The 23404-nt window shown below is 38.9% G+C and overlaps 1 protein-coding gene across 1 annotated transcript in view; it reads right to left on the minus strand.

Moving 5' to 3' along the window:
• Positions 1-23119, minus strand: part of LOC139737750 (uncharacterized) — a 32658-nt gene extending 9539 nt beyond the window's left edge. The window contains exon 1 of the mRNA XM_071648426.1: positions 22618-23119. Within this exon, the coding sequence (XP_071504527.1) occupies positions 22618-23110 (493 nt within the window). The 5' untranslated portion in view covers positions 23111-23119. The remainder of the gene's footprint in view (positions 1-22617) is intronic.
• Between the last annotated feature and the right edge of the window lie 285 nt (positions 23120-23404).

Consider the following 23404-nt stretch of genomic DNA (forward strand, 5'->3'; position numbering starts at 1 on the left):
ATAAAATACGGTACGTTATTCCGACGGTTCGTTCATCGGAAAATGGAAAGTAGGTGCGTACAAACGATTCCTTCCGAATAACAAACAGAATGTAACGAACTGGAGAGAAAGGAAGGTATTTATGTGGCAATAGAAATCATTTTCTTTTTTAACACGCCTGAAGAGAACTTTGTAAATGCTACATACAAACTTACCACACCGAAGAAAAAGAAAGCAAGATATGAAAGTAGACTTTATTGAAATTTCCTTAATATCAGTCGAGTATTGTATGATTATTATCAAAATTGAAAGAAATGGAATGAAAATGTATCTCCTAATCAAATCTTGACATCCTAAGTACATCGTCCTCACACACAAGAACTGCACACTTTTATTTTGTAACGTAAGAGATAGGAATGTCAAGGAAATGTTTGCTTGCGGAAACATGAAGAATTTTTCAACAAGTGCGAGTGTTCACCAATTGTTTTATAGGTAAAATTTCTTCTTAGTAAGACCAAAGCTTTTTCTCTCTTTTATTTTTTGTCTCCTCATAGGGAAAATTACTGAGAAACTTCGATAGCACCCTTGTTCCAAACATTCGGGAACAAGTGTCCCGATTGTCATTATTATCTATTTTATGTTTTTTTTTTTTTTTTTTTTTGGGGGGGGGGGGGGGGCACTCTTGATTAACCTAACAACTATCTGTGCCAAACCCTCTCTTCTCTATCTAGGGTAGCCTCGTCAGTGTTGCTACTGCTCTTCCAGAGGGCCCTGCTATTATTATTGTTATCCTAGCGTGTTCAGGTACCCATTTATGCACCTGGGTCGAGAGGGAGGTGGCGGGTAAAAATACTTTGTCCAAGGACTTTTAAGCACTGAGTGGGAATCGAACTCGGGTCTTCCGATTGGGAGTCGGGAGTCTTATCCACCATATGTAACAGAGCAAAATAACGATCGCCGACTATCGATCTGCTTATGATATCGCAGGCTGGACATTAAATTCTATATCGAGGCGGTTTATGTCAAGGCGGATGCGAGCTACTAATAACCGCGCCACGACTGTGCAGCCGATTCAATTGCCGGGAACCCAATCGCCTAATCGAAGATAAACTGATTCATGAGCCACTCGATACACCTATGCGGAGAGGGGAAAAAAACAAAAGACGGGAGATGCTGGGTTGGTTATAAGACTCGCGTCTCATTACACAGCATCTGACAGATCAGAAACTGAACACCGAGAGAAAAGATTATTTTTGTAACGCACACCATTCAGTCAAGGAGACGAAGGCCCCGCCTCCAGGGCGTCTCATATTTTGTGATATTCCTTTCTTTCTGCCGACAGATCTTGTTACGCAATTTTCTATGATGAGCTGTGGAAGGACCTTTCCCCTACGATAGTTAATATCTTGAATAACAAATTCAAAATGAGTTAAGTTTTGAAGTGTGAATGAAAAAAGAAAAAAGGAGAAAGAGAGGGGTTACTCTTTCTGCAAAAAAAAAAAAAAAAAAACCAGTTTTGCTGCCTGCACCTTTCGAATGTTCATATTTACTTTGCTTCTTAAAGCTAAATGAAATCAAATCAAATCAAAATTAATTACACGGGAGTGACAATTTTAAACAAAACATGACCAAATGACAAAGGACCAATACAAAAGTGCAGTTTATACTACATGCGTAACAAAAATCTTTGTAATTCATTTATAGTTGCATATATATAATACAGAAAGAACAGTACATGATTGAATAAGTAAGCAGGAGACCGTCAGATTGCATAGCTTGACTGGGATGATGGCCTCCTTGGGATGGCTACTTCTACTTTGATGACAAGGAACTCATGAATGTTATCTTCCACGTGAAAGCATCTTCGCTTTGCCAATACTCAGATATTAGCTTAATTTCCCCGAATTTGGTCTTATTACTATAATGTTTTCTTCTTTATTGCTGTTCCTATTCTTTTTATCTCATTCTTTATCATCGCTTCTTCTGTCTTTTCTTATCGTGTCACATGACCATAATGTCATTGAAAAAGAAAAGGGGGGAGAAAGAAGGTGCTGAATTACTTTATAATATTTCTTCATTATTTTCTCCACCGTCGATAAATTTTATTGGCATATAGTATCCCTCAAACCTTTTCTTGGCATCTGGCCTTTTGATCTGCAGTTATGACCATCCGGCTGGTGTCATCATCACTGTAAATTTGTTATTCACTCGGGAATAGTGCTGACATAATTTCCTACCCTAACATGTCATTATATCTCGACCCGTCGGTGTCTTAGGGCGACAAATAAGATACAGAGCCGAAGTAGCCATCCCCGCCTATAGACGGTCGCTATTACTCCAAAACGAAGTTACACACCGTGCTGTAATAGCGGCAGATTAATCATGCCAGGCATTCGTGGGCCCGACATCATAACCTTCTGTCTTGCGTACAGTCTGTCTTTCCTGTTAAACAAAAAGGGAGTATGTGTCATGTCTCGTCATAATATGTCTGAGAGTCATCGCCACTATATGTCTGCCAGGTGGGCAATACAGACCTTCTGCCTGTAAAAATAATCAGGAAGGCAGACAACTTTAGAACTTGGCTACGTGCGATTTGTCGCAGAAAAAAAAAAAAAAAACATCAAGAAGAAGTGGGAAGTCCTGACGTTCTCAATTACGTGTTACAAAACTTTCTAAAAAGTGTCATCTTCCACTCTACTAGGCCTGAACTATCAAATGTTGCAGCATGCACCTATCTATCAAGACTAGGCCAGGAAAGGGAAGACAATTTGTTTTGGACGCTGAGATGAACTTTGTCACAAAAGCTTCCGCATTTCCATCAGTCGAATGAAAAAACAAGGCATATCGAGATGAAGAGCGGAATTTATACACGGAGCTTTCCTTTAAAACATTTCAACATTGTGACGTCACGGCCTGGTATTGACGGTGGAGCAACGACTTCGCCATGTTTTAGGGTCAATTGTTGTCCTTAAAAAAAAAACCAACAGAATAACTCAATATCTTAACAGTCTCCCATTATTCTAGCCCTTTGATAGAGAGAGTGAAAGAATGAAAGAATTGCCAGTTTTTCTTACATACGTTTTGATTAAAGGGAATGGTTAGTAACTGATCAGTGAAAATTATTTGCTTGAGAATAGTCTCATATCTAAGTAATGTGCAGCTAGTTTAATGGTTCCAGGCTAGCATGCCTGTACAGTGACGAGGCATTAAACTGCACATTACCTGAACATGAGACCGTTCTGAAGCAAATGATTCTCACACAACAATAGATATATAATGTACTCTTAAATGAATCCCACAAGAATTGGAGCAATTATCCCCCAGCATTCCCACTGATTCCCACTGATCAATTACTATCCATCCCCTTTAAAATAGGCGAATTATTGCATTCGTCAGACTGGAAAATGAAATGCTCAAAAAGCTCATCTCATCTCGATCATGGGAAAAGGTCAAACTGAAAGGATTGTTATATTCAAAGATATTGAGGTACTGCATGATGTGTGTGAGATAACTGCTTTAAACTGATAAAGCACATAAAGTAGTAAACATATTGCATAACTAATATAAGCGAGCAAAATATCTGTTTATAACGTACCTGTTGATGCGCGAGATTGTGATTTCATAATGTGTCATTTTATGCATCTTGAAATTAGGATAACTGATGATATTTTGTAATAGAAAAAAGTCTAGTTAAAGAGAGAGTTTTAACATTTTTGGAGGGCTTTGAACTATATTCTTTTTGCCCGTTTTCCTTTTTTGTATGAGCCATTAAGATTAATTCGGCCGCTATGAATACCACAGGGGATTGATTTCTATAACTGTCTAAAATTATGATTTCAACTTGGAATTCTCTTGAAAAAAATCCACACTTTACACTTAGAGACGGTCATTCTCTTACTCTATGGAAACACTGGAGGTCATTACACCACTCTGTCCAGCTATAGGCTTCTTTAACCCTTTCTGCGCCAGCAAATGTGAACAAGTGTGCAACGTACCCTACGGGATTTCCTTTACCAAATCGGCACTCAGGCACACAAAGGGTTCACAGATCCAATTTCATCGTCCTTGAACGAGACTCTTGATGGCTGGATCGGAGTTCCCGCGCTATTTCTGCTCAGCTGACAGCGGTAATTATCTCCCGCGATCGATCATCAAGAATTTAGCAGAAACTTCTCGAGACACTGAGTCTTCTGATGTGTGCGCAGACAATGACGTATAAGTTAACTTAACAGACTGGTAATGAGCTCGAATGTCTCAAGAAAAAATTTCTCAAGAAAACTGACTTGCGATTAGATAGACGAGCAAAGACAAACAAAGTTAAGAATAAAACTGACTTCATCTTCATTATTATGGCAGGACATGTTTTGATACGAAATTATCGAGACATTCAATTCATCTTAAGGAGCAACACGGTATGGATCAGACCTATTCTCAGAATGAAAAGTATATGAGGCTTTTTTTTTTTGCTTTGAAAAGGTTTGCTGTGTTTGTGAAAATTCATAATTATTGGAAACACATGTGCACTAATCCTCAACAAACATTTGAAATACGTTAGGTAAGAATTTTTGTCAGACCATTTTTTCCGTGTATCAAATTCCGACATTAGTTCCCTCTTTCTGATACTTATAATGTGTAAGACATAATTAGCTGTCTGAAAAGTAGTTGCGCCAGCATGTTCAAACTTTTGTTTTTTTTGTTGTGTGAAATGATCGTTTCAATTCATATTTGCAAGTGTTTCAGACTGTTCCTACATTCCCATTGTTTTGTTGTTTGCTTCAAATTATGCACCAAAAGCACAATTTTAATGATTTTGTTAAAATAATGGCTAAAAATTATAAATTTCAAAATTATTTTGCTTGTGGAAAGAATACGCTAATTATTTTGTTCAAAAGAATATCAATACTAAAACACTTCATGATGTAATATATTAACTACTATAGCTATACGGTAATGTCCATACAGGACTGTTACAACTTTTATCTGATTGCTTTATACCTGTATAAATTAGTTCAAATAACAAAAGAATACGTTAATCAATAGATAGACAGTGGACATTGATATTGTCATGTCTGTTCGAACTTGCTCATGTTCGAATAGTAATTTTATAAATCTAATACAAAAAGTTTGTGGAATGATGCAGCTCGATGATAGACAGAAGACAAAGGTCTATAAATCAAGTTCTTATTTTCTATTGCCCACTGCAAATAGCCTTTTCACAATATTACCGCGTAGCAAACTAGTCGACCCGCATCAATTTGTTTCCCAGAGATATCCGGGCGATTATCTTGTTCTCGGTATGATAGATACTTCAATGAGAAACGTCACTGACTCAGCAGTATGTAGTGAGATTATTCAAGGAAGGAGAGTGCACGTTACGAAAGCAGGGCAGAAGACACCCGTTCATCCACCCCCTTCCCCCTCCGCCCCATATCGCCTTTTCCTTTTTCCTTTTCAAGTAGACACCGTATCTCCTGTCCCGTAGAGAACATTGAAAAATACGTTTTTGTTTTTGTTTTTACCCCATAGCCCATCTGAAATCATACGCTCTGAAATTGGTCCTTGTTTCATTGCGGCAAAACCAGCAGCTGCATATTGTCCTGGTGAACGCCAAATTCAAAGAGGATGAAATTATTATCATTATTTCTATACAGTACTGTTTTGGAAAGGTTAAAGAGGAAACACTGATTTATTAAAGCCAAAAATTTTAAACTGCAATTTCCGTGGAGCATTACTACATCATTGACCCCCTCCTATTGTCACTCCACGTCACTAGTATATAGATGCGTGGTCTATGCTCCCACCATCTCTAACTATTTAAAAGTTTTTCCTAGGACACAATTTTGTGTTACATCATGTACATAACCGACAAAAGATGGAACTGAGATCCTCTATACCTTTGGGTTATTTTGGCAAAGGGGAAAAAATAATGTCTCGATGTGAGCGTCTGTATTGTATAACTCTTATGTGTTTCACGCCACTGATTTTCTTTTGGTTGTTTCCCTTACAACTTTCACGCCTGTTCCTTATCCTTTACCTCTTGTTGTGCTGGAGTGGCCAACCATGTGTCTTGTGAATATGACATAAGAAATAAAAGCATTGATATTGTTTCATATACTCATGTTATCATTAATTTTTCATTTCTATCCCCGCATCTTTTTTTTTTTCCCTCGAAACATAAGAAGGGCGAAATCCGACCGTCTGTTTTCTTAACTTGGCCTACCACTTCGGCAATAAACCAACTTGCCGTCTTTCGCAGTCACGTGACCCCAGAGGGCGTTTCTCGAACTGGAGACGACCATGTAAGGTTATCTTCCGATTCGCTCTGCGTAAACAGGCCGTAATTCGAGTTGGGCTAAATGAGCAAAACACATTCTTAGTCGGCCCTAAAATGAGAAACATACCTACCCTTGAAGGCGTGAATTGAGCCTTCTTAAATATAGCGCTGAAAAAAAAAGGAGGGGGTGGGAGAATCAACACAAATATATAAGATGAGAGTTCATCAGATACTACAAACCTCCACAGGGGACAGAATATAACCACGCGTCTCTACCATATCAGTCCACGCCCTGCCTGATATTTATGGTATCAAATCTTTGTGCCCAAGATTGACGTCTCCTTATACCCGACTCTTTAACTCTCCTTTTCTCTCTCAACTTTCTCCCCATCCATCTCCCCTTTTTACCCTTAAAACATAATTACATATCTATTCTCTTTTCCCGCCTCCTCTCTTTGCTTTTCACTAGTTAAGAGAAAAGTTTCTATCACGCACACAGCGCAAAAGGTAGCACGTATCGGGAAAGTAGAAGGTGGAAAGCACATGAAATTTATCAGTATGTTATCTAACGGCGTCCTCTTAAGAAGTTAATTCTTAACCAAGTAATCTTCACGCGTGATGACGTCTTGCTTTCTTTTATAGGCCCTACATAATATGCTTTTAGTTGCCCCAAAAAAAGTTATTACTTTAGGCACTTTTTCACGTTTTTTCATTACTGCGTTAGAGGAAAGACGCATTTGATATTTTACACAATATCACAATGCTGTTGGTTTTCGCTGAGACAGGCGTGGCAGGTTCAAAAGTTAGTGTAACGTTTAGTGTCTGCTCCGCTCATTAAAAGCTATTAAAACAGACGCGTAACTATTGCACTTTGAACACAAGTCAACATCATAAGTTACTGTCGTCAGAAGATACATTTTATTCTTCTTTTCTTGTTTCCATCTTTTCATATCGAAATACTAAATAAAATTGGAGGTGACGCACAAGGCGCATTGAGTGAAGGAGCACATCAGATAGTTTGATAGGTAGATAGCTGGATAATGTCTAGACATGAAGAGTCTAGTCTCGAAATTGTGATCCTTTTATTAATAGGGGGCGAGAAGCAAGTTGCATCTGTGCAAACTTTCCACCAGGAAATTCGCTCAAGAACACTGGGAATTGTGGCCGGAAGGAGCGTACTTTATGACCTTCCCCAGTACTCGATATTGAAAAATTATCTCCTCCAGAAAAGGAAAAAAAAAGTCTGTAGAATATGGCTGTTCCTTGTTTTGTTGGCTTCGGAAATTTGGAGCGCGTTTCTTGTCGATTGAGGCAAGCGCTTCCCCTTCCCGAGTCTGCAATCTTCCGGTGATGGCATGTCGGGAATATGGCGGGCAGTACCTAGGGGGTTAATGTTTCGAGCGCGGCCCCATAACCAGCCGGGGACCTCTGCGATCTAATCTTAGTCGTCTGTGGAGATACAGAAGCCGAGGCGTTTCTCCCGCCGGAATCACTCGAAATCGATATTCATCTATCTCTTCGTATTCAAACATCAGCTGCTCGCCCCCAATAAACAAGAAATCTCCCCCATCATCCGCAAAAAGCAGAAAGAGAAATGTATTTCACCTCTTGTATCATTCTGCAGATAGTGCGCATCGATAAGCGCGTGCTTTTCCTACATGGATTTTAGAAAATGGACGCGTTCATCTAGATAACTGGTATTCCGTTTTCCCTGTCGGATAAACGTCATTGTTACACGATCATAATAGAGCTGTGACTGTATCATTGGCATTCCCTCAGAAACTAATCCATCTCACACCCCACCCACATTTTTTTTAATATTATTCTGCTTGACGCTAAAATAAAGCACTTGCCGCAACGAACAATGTGGCAAAGAGTATACGCGCCTAGAAAATGAAAATCTGTCGGTATCAACGACTTCTTATGCAAAAGTTCTGATGCTTATCTTCGTATTCTACATCACTCATTTCCAAGTGAGTTCACGCCAGATTCTTATCGCCGCCTATCTGACGTCAGACAAAGTTCACACGCCCCAATTGGTGTAGGGTCACGTGACCCTGCTATTAGTTGCAGTATACAGGAGCGCGGAGTTTTACCCGTTCACACCAAATTCTGATCTCCCCAGCCTACTCCACAAAGGTGGTGCTGAATAAAACATGGGGTTCAAACTTTCACGCGAATAACTTCTTTTGGAGGGAAGGTGAGGATGTGTGATCACGAAAGGTCAAGTGCAATTCTTCAACTTCCTCAGTACACTGTAGCTACTATCATTACACAACGCTACCATGCTCGCTGCGTAAATCCGTATCACACGTGGTTGGCATCAGCGCAGGGCGGATGATTACGTCAGTGACATCAGGCGGAATAGGGAATCTCGGAAGGGATCGTAAATAGGGACTATCGGAAGGGATTTATCCCTTATTTTCCACTCGAGTTACGACGATCCTCCAAGTCCTTGCACGCAGTCAGCAAAGCAGAGAGCAACAAAATATTGCTGGCCAGAAGTCAAAGGTGAATGCTTGTGAAACAGACCACTTTGTCTTTCCGAAATTACTGAGAGACAAGAGAGGATGTCGCATCGATGACGCAGCCTATCTTCTCCGTCCATCCTACGGGGGGTGGACCTACCACCCCATTTCCGCCCTCCACCACCCCTTCCGATCATCTCCGTTTAAATTGTGCATTTGCTGACTCCACAAACGATGAACGTTCTAACTATACTTCAAGTTCGATTTGTCAAGTATTCTCTCTCTTTTGAGCAGGTTGGTAAACTGTTACTGCTCCCGTAGCGTTCATGTGTATGTTCGCAAAATTATGCAATGTCCAGAATGATAATGATGAATACATCCCCGTCACACACATCTCATAGATTTTATATCCAGTGCTCGAACTTAATATACGATTTTCTACCACTGACAGCTATCATCCCATACCATCTTCAGTTAGACGGATCACTCGACGAGTATAAACTACAAGTTTTCTGCTTTGTGTGTTGTTGGTTTTTTTTGCCACCCTCCTTGAACGATTATCCAGAGGTTACCCTTTAAACTATCAGTCGTGTTGAGCTTTTTTATGATTGATTACACTTTTGTTAGCAATAAGGGTCTTAGTTTCTGAAGTGAAAACGTACCTTTTTAGATGTCCTATGTGGGCTACGTTTAGTCCTCGATCAGCATACACTGCTACATTAGATCACAGCCAAGCTGATGTGCAATAGGAGCAATATTGCATTTACTTGCCACAGTTATAAATCCTTGTAACTTGCGAAATGCTCTCATAATGTGGAGAGAAGGGGGAGGGGGGGGGGGGTGGGGGAGATAGGAAGAGAAAGGGTTGGCGTCTTCAATCTTGGATTGTCTTGTACCGTTAGATGGACGCTCTATATTGTCAAATCGAATTTCTAGACCTACGCACCAGTTACATGTGATTCTTTGGCGACCTAAGACGGGCGGGCATTAACTTTAACTTCATGTTGCAGCCGTTGTGACCTCCATACCTCAAGGACCAAAAACATATTAAGTTGATCTTTGATGAATCATAAGTGATCTTAATTTTGCATGAATTATACAAATTACATCGACATTGTGGTTGCCTTCGACGAGATGATTGTCCAAATTGGATGCAATTTTGTCATTAAGTCAATTACGTCGCCTCCTGTGAGCTATGCAATGCGAAAGAATACTGCGTCACTGATAAACCTATCATTGATAATGATAGCTTCATTCAAGCGCAATTACAAAGCAGTCCATGAAATAATGTAACTTTTGGGTCTATTGGAAATATGCTTGTAAGTGTTTATTATAATTGTCATGCTTTGCGCGGAGATAGGTGTGTCGGATCTCATAGTACGTTACATGTCCACGGCGCTCAGTCACTCGACCTCAGTCGCCAGGTTGATGTACAGGGCCATGTTTTATGAAGAGTTATAATTGGTTATAAAGTTGATTTCTATCATAAGTGTATGGCAGTCTGTGTCTTATGGAAATGTATACTCGATTATATCTTTTGATAAAACGGGGCCCAGGTCTAAGGTAGTTAAAGTTAGAATTAAGTTTACTCTAAAGTATTAGTTAAAATTAAGTTTCCAATAAAGTGGACTTGGTATCAATAACTGACAATATTATTCTTACTCAAATTGCTATGTGGCTGTTGTTCTTGTTGTTGCGTTTGCTTGTTTGTTTTGTTTTGTTTTGTTTTGTTGTTGCTGTTGTTTTCTTGGGGGGGGGGGGGGTGTTTATTTGAGGGAATGCAAAGATACCAGAATGTGTTTTACATTTCCTTCCTTTGAATATCTCTGTTCATTAAGATACAGGATTCTCGTTTTTAACATAAGATAGTAAACATTACGATACACGGTTCCCATGCAGCCTGCAGTAATCAAAAACCACGACCACAACAACAAAATAGCAACTGTTTCAAAAACCAAATCTCGTGGCAATACAAAAATGTTAAATAGTTGTAATACACGGATACTGACTCTATTTCACAAGATATTGGCTCATTCAGATATTCTCGTGACCAGATACACGGTCAATGACAATGAGGTGCTAGAAGAAAAAAACATGAGGACTATACGCCAATTGAATATGCTATTGAGGATTTTCCCTGCCTGCTTGCATATATTGCCAGATGCCTGTAAGGTCCGATTTTTTTTTTTTTTTTTTTTTTTTTTTTTTTTTACCGTCAATGTTCCCGAATGAAGGAAGCAATCAAAAACTTCTCTGAAGCTCGACACTCCAATTGAAATTGACAAGCACATTTGTGCTATTCTGTCATCGTCCTTCATTCATACTCCCTTTCGCTCTTTCTTAACGTATCTCTTTTCTCCAATGCTCTATCTTCTACCCATTTTTTTTCATTCATCTGGCTTTCAAATCCAGCGGCTTGAATGTTTAACGTGGACATGATCTCTTCATTTTTTTTTTCTCTCTCTGTCTCTCTCTAATCTCTTCTATCTTTATTTTCTATTCATCTCTATCACTCTATCTATCAGTTTATCCATCTATCAGTCTATCTATTTATATATTTCTACCTATATCTTTAGAACTATCTCTTGGTCTATCTATTTACCACTACGTCTAAACATATATATATATATATACATATATATATATATATATATATATATATATATATACATACATATATATATCAATCTATATGTCTTTGTCTCTATCTATCTATCTATCTATCTATCTATCTATCTGTCTGTCTATCTATCTATTTATCTATCTATCTATACCAGTCTTAGTGTCTCCCTCTTGCTGTATATCTCTTTCTCATTATTTCATAATCTATCCGAGTCTGTCTGCTATATTCTCATGTCGATTTATCGATAAAGGTACTTGTCTTGCTTAGTCGGTCTTTGTATTCACCGAGCAGTGTATAAAATGTCCAAGCAGTATTCACTTACCCATTCCATAAGTTTCTACAGTTCATCTACTTTATTCCTCACCTCCAGGTCCGCTGCCTTATACAACATAATCAATATATCCTTAGTATCTGATTCTGAATTTATTAGTATCGTCAACTTTAAAGAGAATATGTTGCTATTTGATGATCAATACCGCCTTCTCCAATAGGAGATTAATCCTTGCTGGAAAGAACACAGTGTTCCACAGTGTTCCACAGTGTGAACACAGTGTGAAATCTCTTCACACTGTTAAATTCGAGCGTTTTAAACAGTGTGTACACAATGTGAGTCATCAATTCACAGTGTGAAAAAAAGCATTACTATGTGAACACTCTGTGAAAACCACACCACAGTGTGAAATCATCTTTACACTGTTAAATTCGAGCGTTTTCACTTATTCTACTATGTGAACACACTGCGAACACACTGTGGGACACTGTATTCTTTCCAGCATGGTATAGGTTCCTTAGTTATGCAATGGATCGAAAGTCATTTTGCTTGTTGAGAATACTAAACTTCAACAATACAACCAACAATTATTAGAATCTGCCTCTTAGTTTAAAGGACAAGTTCACCTTCATAGACATGTGGGTTGAGTGAATGCAGCAATATTAGTAGAACACATCAGTGAGAGTTTGAGCAAAATCGGACAATCTGTTAAAAAGTTATAAATTTTTGAAGTTTCTGCTCAGTCACGGCTGGATGAAAAGACTACTATAGCTTGTGATGTCACATGAGTACAACGATATAAAGAAAGAATAAAGAATATTCAACTTATTTCCATTTTTCTCGCATAACAAAAGAACACTCGACTTCTCTCTTTCAGAAGGCAGGGGAAATAATATTACCCTTAACATACGTCAGTAGCAAGTCCAAGAAATGTGCACTTTATTCAAAAAGTAAAGTTTTGTGAAATTCTCTTTTTATTTTCCTTATATAGTTGTACGCATGTGACATCATACACTGTAGTAGTCTTCTCTTCCAGCAGTGACTGCACAGATACTTAAAATATTCGTAACTTTTGAACGGATAGTCCAATTTTCGTCAAACTTTCACTGATGTGTTCTACTAATATTGCTGCATTCTCTCAATCCTTATGTATATGAAGGTGGACTTGTCCTTTAAATAAGTATTTGCAATTTCACGGAAAATGATATGTTGCTATTTGATGATCAATGACGCCTTCTTCAGTAAGGAGTTCAATGAGTTTAATCTGTGACATTTCGAAAGTTATTTTGTTATATTGTTGAAATTATTAAACTGCTTTTCCTTTCAATGTTCTCCTTGATTTATCAGACGTACTTAACAGTCTTACATATGAGCACGAATCGCAAGATGCTTTCTTTGAAAAATTAATTATACACAGACATTTTCAATAGTGGCAAGGAACAACAATGATTGCTAATCTTTGTGTTTCAAATTCTCTCTGTGGAAAAGTAAAAGCAAACAGGAACAAACAAGCAAAATAAAATGTCCTTGGTAAAGGAAAGCTACTGACGATTTATTGAAAAAAAAATGCAAATTATCTCTTTCGTGGACGCCTTGCTAGTCAAAGTGTGACTTTTACCATTCAACATAGGCCGAATTTGAGCTAGAGGTTGACATCCGAGCCAATTAAAGGCAAAGATTAAAGGGTATCGACCGTTAACGATCCAAAATAATCGACAGTAATAATGACAACATTTTTATGACAATGTGTAATCACAAAATTTAACAACAACGTGAAAGAGACATGAATCATAATGGTTTCAACAATCCCAGCTGACTATTTCTTTTTTTACTTTAACACTCACGTACACACAGTCTAAAATTTATATCAACAACGGATATAGCTATTGTGTGTGTCCAACTCTGGTAATTGTTTGTCCTGTACTTTTCCATTCTTTTATAGGTGTCATTGTTCAACGAGGTACGTTGAGGAGTTACGAATGTAGTTTTGCTCTTTGTTCGTCTATTAACAGAAGAAGACAGTCAATACTACGAATTGAGTCTATTTTCTAACAATATATTCTGTTATGTAGCTGAAATAATCGTCTTTCTGTATGTCAACTGTAATTCTGAAAAGTAGATTATCTGTACCATTTCAACTTCATGACGAGAAAAGATGCTACCTATATTACTTGTATTTTGCTTTGTCTTACCTTTCTTTCGAAAGTTGTTCAGTCTTGATGGAAAAATTACCTGCGTATCACTTGCAATTCTACTGTCTCCTATTTCATACCGCCTTCTCTTGATTGAAACCTCTTACAGTATGAATGAATAGCTATGAAAACTTTTACAAGACTCAATTTACGCGTATTAAAGTATGGTTGTACCATTTTATTCTCTATTGTGTTTTGCACTTGTGTCTTCTTCCACAAAATATGAGGGTATATGGGTATCTTTGACGGCTTCCATGGTTTCGGTATTCATCATCTGCATTTTGGAGACTACATATTCACCAAATAAAACCACTTGACCGCTTTTTTTTTTTTGGGGGGGGGGTGAGGGGGGGGCATGAGCCTTCTCCAACTGTATTAAGCAAAATCCTTACAGGAATGTGGGAAACTTTTCTGACAACAAAATCATCACATATCAAATGAGGGGTAGGTTTCTAATCGATGGATAATTCGTGCGATTGCACTTAATTGCACTACTTGACGAAATTTTTCAATCTCATTGATGAAGGCAATAATTGGTGATGAAGAATATCAAGTGCACGTGATATTGGGAATTTCCTACGCAAATGAATCAGCATATTCATTAGAGCTGTCAGGTCTGTGGGCGGCAATGGGACATTACAACCCAGTCATTCAAATAGAAGCAATTACTAAAACATTGGTATGATTTTGATGACTGTTTAAGCTCAATTCAGTGAAATGGTGAAGATGTATGTTGGATTTCTTATCTTATCTTTATGGCTTTTTGTTGGTGTGATCAAGATAGCTTAGTTATGGAGCGAAAATCAGATAAACTGCTAGAAATTAAATTCGCACATACTGTAGGAGCAAAGGTATCTTGGGCAATTACGCCCTGCATGGGCAATTACTCCCGTCCCTTCACCTGAACTTAAAGGGGAAGGCTAGTAACTGATCAGTGGAAATGCTGGGAGATGATTGTTCCAATCCTTATGGGATTCATTCAAGAGTTCATTGTGTATCTATTGTTGTGTGAAAGTGATTTGCTTCAGAACGGTCTCATATTCAAGTAATGTGCAGATTAATGCTCCGTCACTGACCAGGGACGCTAACCTGGAAGCATCAAACTGCACATTACTTGAATATGAGACCGTTCTGAAGCAAATCATTTTCACACAACAATAGATATACAATGAACTCTTGAATGAATCCCATAAGGATTGGAACAATCATCTCCCAGCATTTCCACTGATTCCCACTGATCAGTTACTAGCCTTCCCCTTTAACCGTAATCCTAATCCTGAACCTAATTCTAACGCTAACAGAAAGTCTAACCCCAAACCTATCTCTAACCATAATCTTTACTATTATCTTATCACTAATCAGTATTTGACTGGGGGATTGTCGGGTTGGGGGATTGCCCTTAAACGGAGCGAAGGTATGGACATTTCGGGAGTATAGGACACTTGGGGTGAATGTCCTGGTCTGATAGCCTGGTAGACTAACAAAATTATTTGCCAGACTGCAAAGGTTGTTGGTGACCATACTAGCATGACCGCTCCATTCGAGAGCCTTGCTTTTACAGCTTAATCTCCAGTTATGCATCGTGCTACTACAGTTACTCACCATGTAAGTGCCAAACACTTTAAACGACGCTAAATTGAGCTTGTGCTCCATTGCCAATGCCGCTACACCTCGAAGAGAGGTGTGTACCGCACATATGAGGCGTGGTGTCATTTAATGGCTTGGCAACACCTGCAGTTGACTTCATTACGCAAACGTGGTTATACACACTGACCGATTTCACACCTTGTCGCTACCTCAGAATAGCATAGTCACGCTGCTTGAAACAAACATTTTGTGGGTGAAGCAAACATTTTGTGGGTGCCGCTAATTGCTCCTGGTTTACCTAATAAGCGTCGCTTCTTATAATTATGATTTAACCCGGTGTCCACTGCAACCTGTACAAAATCTCCGTAGATTTAAGAATGTCACAGAGAAAGGCTTAATGTGAATTTCTCATCATTCTATATAGCGAAATCATGGTAAACAGTAAATAACACACAGAGCTCAAAGTGACAAACTCTAATGGAAGATAATAAATGAACCCTACCACATATGATAGAGTCAAGCTTAAATCGACGGTGTTGCTTGTTATTTGGAATATTCATTAACCCGAAAATTGATAAGGTTTCTTATTCAGGTAGTTCGTTATTTCCATGCACAAATTCCATACATCAAAATGTTCATTTATCCCAACATGAAAATAATTTGTTATTTTTGCCGAAAGTTTTAATTCTCAAAATGACATAAAACTCATTGATCTTAAGGTTCGTTAATCAAAAAATAGAAATAATATTCGGTAACCCAAAACAAAAAAACCCAAAGAACCTTTTCCTTTAGAATTAACGAACCTCCGGAATAACAAACTTGATAGAATTTTTGGATTAAAGAAACTTAGGTAGTATGAACCTTATTTCATTTTTCGGAATTAGGGGCCTTCGGAACAAGGAACCTTCGAAATGACAAACTGTAACCGAATTAAAGAATTCCTGTCTCAGACGACTACCTGTCAATTAACCCGTTTCATACGGGAACCTGGTGGCATGCATTTAAAGTCTATGGGCATTTCAGAATTCAGTATGAACATGTTAAGACCATTAAATTTGTTTCCCATAAGAGTATTTTTTTTTCTTGTTTAATGAACTTGCCAATGTCGAACCTGGGCGGCATTTTCTATACGTTTCACCGTGAATGTATATTTCTTATAAACCCCTCAAAATAAGTTCTGCAATTAAAGTTTCATGTATCACATTTTTCTTATCCTGGCATTATATTCATTAAGTATGACATCATAAGAAAGCCTGATTGATTATCTTTAAAATGACACTTCACTTGTTATGATTGGGATGTGCAAAACAGCTGAATATGGGGACAGATCAAAAGTGAAAAATCGCAACCTTTCTGCAATTGATAATGTACAGCTTTGATTAAAAAAAAAAAGACCACTGGAATAAGCAATGCTGAAATGAGAGCACTTTCAAAAACTCCCATTTCCTAAACATTAGATGACTGTTTGGTCAATCTTTATGTTTAATTTCAATCTGCAGATACTACTGCAGTTTTTAATTCATGGATGAAGCCTGGAATCTAATGATAATCTCCCAATACATTCTTTTCAAGTACATTCCTTCCCTGAAACGACCAAGCAATAACGGGTATTATATTGTTTGACATAACACGTTTGCTCCATTTTGCAACATTTCACATTTGACCTTTCCTCATACTCAGTCTTACTGTACATTCCAGGAATGGATAATGTAACCAAGTGAGTTGTCATTGCAAAGAAAATTAATTAGGCTTTCTTATGATGTCACATTTGAATGAAATGATGTATTTTCAAGAGAAATATGATACATCAAATTGGAATTGCAGGACTTTTTTGAGAGGTTCATTAGTTTTACCGCAATTTAAAAAGTGTTTAACAAAACTGACACATAATGAAAATTCTCCTTTTCCTTTAAAATCACACAAAAGCCACTTTTGGATTGTTTATGTGTATATCGTCACCACAATGAATATATTGTATTTACTCAATCAAAGCGCAACAACAGCAAACAAAAGAAACAAGTCACAACCAAATGTTTATTGTAAGTGTGTGGGAAGGTTTCTGTGTTTGTGATTTACACTGGATGTGGTTGCAGATCCAGCGTTTGCACTTAATACGTTGCCTTGATAACTCGTTTGTGTTACATTATTAAAATAACACACTTGTTGAGAAGAAAATCCTAACTTCATGATAGACGACCCACAATCTTAAGGCAAAGTATTCTCATCTTTCTTCCACAATGGACTGTAATGGTGTGAGTATGAGCTTCCATGGAAAACTCCAGGTTATTGATATTAGGTCATACAGATAAAGCAGTGATCAACAGACAGCTGTGTAACTGAAGTAGTCTTAAATTCGATCGCTGAGTGCAACGAAAACCTGTCCTTTTCTCCCAAATTTTCTCAAGTAGATCGATTCCCAGAGCGAAGATTTACGTTGATGTGTTGTGATATTAGAACATTGAATGCAGATAACAACGGAGAGGGTTAGATTATGTTGACATAGTTTTTCTGCCCTGGTCAAGGGAGACAGCTAAACTCGGTCAATTAAGAGTGACTTTATGAATAAATACTGACATCCGGTAAACTTGGTAAATACGACACGCGACATGTTAGTTGCAGTCTTACGAGAAATCCCAAAAGGTTTGGCTTGCACAAAAACAGCGTGTGGTGAATGAGAAACAACATTGAATTACTTGTTGCAACTTTAAATCTATACCTGGTTTGATTTCAACGCAAAGTGCGTGCCTATCCTACCTATCTTTCTCCAAATTCGGTTTGCCAAAATGTAGGCCGGAGACTCACTATTTGTTATTTTTCAATTGGGGCAGTGTGGGAAATGCTGAAAAAATAAAACCTGGTTATGGATTACAGTTCCTCATGAAGGTACGCAGTGACCTGGGAACGTGTCTGCTTCTAGTGTATGTCTTCATTCTCTCTTTATCCAGGTCCTGTACTTTAACTTTTTAGCGATGAATCAGCTTGGAACACTTCAAAATCTTCAAGAAATAGAGTTATCCTTTATTGGTAGAAGAAGAAGACGGAGAAGAAGAAGAAGAAGAAGTTCAAGAAATAAAAGACACACTCAAGAAAATCTTCTCAACAATGGTCTGAGGTCTTTGACCAAGTAATGCGAAGTAATGCTGACCTGAGTTCACCATTCATCAATATCAAAATAATAATAGATGAGCAAACGCATTAAAAAATAATGTCACAAAGAAATTCGAAATTGAAAGCTTCAAGGCGGTTTTATTTCCAAACTACTCCACGTGTTTGCGTATTGATTGTATTTCATTTGCAATGTTTACGATTACATTTACGCTGTAACATTTACATTTACAACCATGTCATGTTGCTGCGCTTCTTTGTGTGTCTGTATGTATTTCCGGTTTGTTTAATAATGTTTGTCTTGTTTTGAATGACTTTCCATTTTACTTTTGTAAGAAAGAAAGTCCAGATTTTTTTCATCCAATTACATGGGCTGTCTACAAGATACAAACACTGTTTTCCCATTAGCCCTACATTTGTCTTTTTCAGAACATATTCAATTCGACAAATTTAATTGAAACAATGTATGCATGCTTTAGATTCGTTAATAATTTTAAATGTTCATTTTGAAGTCAGCAAATGTGTATCCAAGATGTTTGTACTTCTCATATACAATGTTCTGTAGAGGAAACAATAATGACCATATTGATTTAAATTGAATACTCAATAGACAACATTCGTCACCCAAACTTGAGGAAGAAGAAAAACAGTCACAAGGAAAATACATTCGTACAATCAGGACAGGATGGTGATAGTCCATGTGCAAAATTAAGCACTGATATTGACATAATTGAGCTAAAGGTAAGCAGTAATACTATTCCAAATACGGAGCTTGAACGTGGGCTGAAAAAGGGGACCTGTTTTCAAACCAAAAAGGACAACAGCATGTCTGCTCTACGCGTCGTGATGTACGGGAGAAAACTCCCTCCCCGTTGTTTTGCTTTGGGTTTTGTTCTTCTTTCCTTCGTAATAAGTGGAGTGAGGCATCGCCCTATCAAACCAGGAGGCCGTGAAGTTAGAATGACAGCTGCCCCTGACGGGACTATCGTCCCTTATGAAGGGGCTCAGCGGGCTGCATCACCGTTCGCTGCGGAGACAACATCTGTCCGCTGGATGTCTCGGGGTGACGAGAAGAAATATTAATGTCTCTCGCCCCATAGAAATTCGACAAACACAAAATGGCGAATCATCGTGGCACTCTAAACCTCTAAACAGTTAGATTTGTGTACTGTGAATAGACTATTATACATAGTGTGTGGCTTAATTCAGCTGGGATTTCCTCTTTAACGGAAGGAATATATGTCTTGTCGAGGAATGTTGTCAATGTTTCTTTTCATGGATGAGTAGCCTTGTGCTGTTGTGAATAATATTATCAAAGTCTGTATGTTGGCCCACTGATTCACCGCAGTCGTACAATCTAACTTTGATAGGGATTTACGGACAGTTTTGAGAATTAAATGGCATTGTCGGTAATGCAGACCGTAATGTACCGGTACTCCTCATTCTGCAATGTGATGAGTGTTTAAAGATTGATGTGAAAACGCTTGATCGCGGCTTAGTGTGTAATAAAAAAAAAGATAATGTGTTTGAAGAGGGGCTGGGGAAAGACGAATGCAGAGTTATAAAATTACCTAGTCTTTGGGAAGTATAGATATTTTTGATGACAAGTTTTATCTTTTCTCTCATCGTTTGCCAACCTGCTCCTCACTCTTCGCTCTGGACATCTGAGGGCTCTGACACTTGGAAAGCTTTATTATGTTCTGCCCAGATTCGTTTTCGGTTGAGCGCATCTCAGACCGGGCTACAAGGCTGTATCGTCATTGATTGCGGCTAAATGAAAGCGCGCCAGACTTGTTTAGTAGGTCAATGGAAAGGTAATGGTAGGGATCTATTCAGTGTCCCGTCCTGACAGGTCGGATGGGAAATGACGAAATCCAGAGCAAAGACCGCATTAGATAGAGGAGAGGGCTGCTTCTAAAGGGAAAGTGAAATCTTCCATGGGTCTGTCGTCTGACCTCTAGCTGCTTTTAATTATAGAGTAGTCAGATTCAACTCATGAACTGGTTTACTAAGCTTTTCTCATACGTACGATAAGATGTAAGCGGAGGAAATTCGTCGCTTCCTGGTTGTTAGGTTAAAGGACGCATATCCCAGGCTTTGTCTGGTTGCCATGGATTACATCATTTGTGGCGGAAGTAAATCATGACGAAACCGATTCACTTCTGTCGACAACAGGTGTAAATACCTTCAAAATAGAACTTCTTTTTCCAACGTCCTTGGCTTACATGGAAGTTTCAAAAAAGAAAATCCCTATGTATCTGCAATGGTAAGATTTTGTTAGGTTTACCTGAAAATTTTCTGAATCTCTGTGTGTTAGTTTAAGGGCGTGTGTTCTCTTTATCTGAATCTGAATCCAAAAACATCACACAACACGTGAATGGCAAAACTCCCGTTATTGTAATAGTAGTAGAGTTGAGTTCTTTGACCAGAGATAGGAAATGGTAACACGTTGTTTTAATGATTACAGACAAACCCTGAAGAGTCGCCGAACAGGTATCATATTCGCAATTTATTGCTAATAACGCGGCATCTTATTTGACCCCGTCTGAGCATCTTCTTTTTTAGCTTTCAATATTTCTCTGCAAGCAATTCTACGTGAAAAAAAAGATCTCCCTTTACATTTATTGTGACGTCAAGCATTACCAGCTGTCATTTGCACAATGACGAAGAGAGGTGGTCGTCAACGTCTGAGTTCGGTAATCAAGACGTAGTGCTCTAATGATTAAGGCAAAATATGCATTAAACCCAAGCTATTATCGAGGTAATAAAATAGTAGCAAAAACAAAACAAACAATCCAATGGTAGGGAATAATGAATAAGGAAAACAACAAATGAAAATGTATGGACAAGCTGCAATCGAGTAGTATTACCGCTACGACTGCATACTAGACCCTCCCCCCCCCCTCCCCCCAAAAAAAAGAAAAGAAAAGAAATTCTTTCTGTCAGCCGGAGCCTCGTTGTGTGGTCATGAGCACGCCTTTATCTATTCGAAACTGACCGACTCTGACAGCGCGAAGGGACTGGGGAAAGAGTCTACGAGAGGCATCCGCATTGAAAAGAAGAAAATTTATCGAATGATTTCGCCCGCCTAATCTCCCAGCAAAGTTCGCCCCTTGCCATATTGTGACAACGACGTATCCGATAGGATAAACATCATCTGCCTCTTTAACATGTCTAGCTACATCCACAGCCACAAATTCACAATCGAGTAAAAGATCTCAAATTGATACTAACGATTAGTTTTCGTTGGTCTTTAGAGACATAATTCATATCTCAGTAACTCTCGCACTCATTTTCAAGTGACGCTATACTATGTACGGCACCTTCTGCTAAGATTGGATTACACGATGTATTTTCAAAAAAAAAAAAATGTTTAACGCCTCACGTCCTGGGACTTGGTGATGTTAATAAAGACCGGAGTACATTCACATCTGCCGTAGATGACGTGGTAGGCTTTATACTGTCTTCGGCGCGACTCTTCGTTTGTTACTGTGTAGGGTTTAGTGTAGGGATAACCGGTAGTATTATACCTATCAGCCGGTATACTTTAAAATGGATGGAAGCAGGAAAATGATATAATGAGATTGATTTAAGAGTGACATACTCTCGAAATTTCAATCATGTTTCGGTGGACCCCGTTATTAAAGTTAAAGTGTTTGCAATGCCATGGAGTAGTAAGGGACAAATTGGTGTCGCTTTAAACGCGTTTTTTTATATCACACATCTCCTCTGTGTGTGTGAGTGTGTGTGTGTGTGTGTCTCTCTCTCTCTCTCTCTCTCTCTCTCTTTATCTCTCTCATTCTATCTCTCTGTATCAAATCAACTGTCTTTTCTCCCGGTCTACCCATGTTAGATTATTTCTAGCTGTCCCCATTCGCTCTATTTCCGCGTCTTCATCTACTTACTATACAATTAATTGATATGGACACTCTCGCAGTTTTTTACCCACACAATCTCATTAAAAAACGTTTCAACATTCTGCCTCGTCGCCAATTTTGCATTCCGTCCATTTCTTTTAATTGCAGGACCAGTGTAGAATGGTGGTGGTTTGGTCGGAATGAAAGAGGAATAAAAGGAAAACCGTATTGTAACGAACAGTAATGTCATGCCACACTTACCTTTGATAGACTCAATAATGTTTGCAATGTCCTCCATGCTTAAGGCTTGGCCGTTCCTCTTCCCAAATAGGCCGATGTTGTAGGGGCCGGGGCGGGGAGAACGGATTCTCCACCTGCCTCTGTTTTCTTCCGAGCTGCGCTTGCCGAACATCCCCGTGCCGTACCAGGCGTGAGGGCCGGCGTCCCGTTTGTCGTCCAGCCGGTACATGTCGTCGGCGGTCTCGGGCGTTTTCTTCACCGGCCGATATTTATCGAGTCCCAGTTCGCCGTACAACCTGCTCAGTCGACGCAGACCGCGGAGCCGATCGTTCTTGGTGCCTCGCTTCTCGACATCGTCGGGGTCTTCATCATCGACTTCGGGTTCGTTGTAGAACCCGTCCTGGTGGGGGCTTTGTTGGGCGGGCTTGTTTATACCCTGACCCCAAGGCTCGGGGTCGTATTTCTGTCCGAAGTTTTCGCCCGTCAGAGGCGAAAATTCTTTGGCGCTTACCATTAACACAACACAAAGGTAGACTAGCGCAACGCTACAAGCAATCTTTAGGCGGTGGAGCGCCATGTTGGTACCAAATTAACTGGACACTACCGTTCTGCTGGCGACTTAGCTTCAATCACGCTGGGTTCACAAGACTTCGACTTAATGGGTGATGGGTTGGGATGCAATGCCGTTTTATTTCAAGAGCAGGATGTCACGGACTATACTTGAAATCTCCAATTTATATATGATTTTTTTTTTGTCTCTTCCCAACCCGAACAGGAAGCTACTTTCGATGAAACAACAGCCCGGTGG

This window comes from Diadema antillarum, unplaced genomic scaffold, assembly GCF_040938485.1.
Source record: "Diadema antillarum isolate AM-2024a unplaced genomic scaffold, OU_Dant_1.0 seq00000702_RagTag, whole genome shotgun sequence".
NCBI lineage: Eukaryota > Metazoa > Echinodermata > Echinoidea > Diadematoida > Diadematidae > Diadema > Diadema antillarum.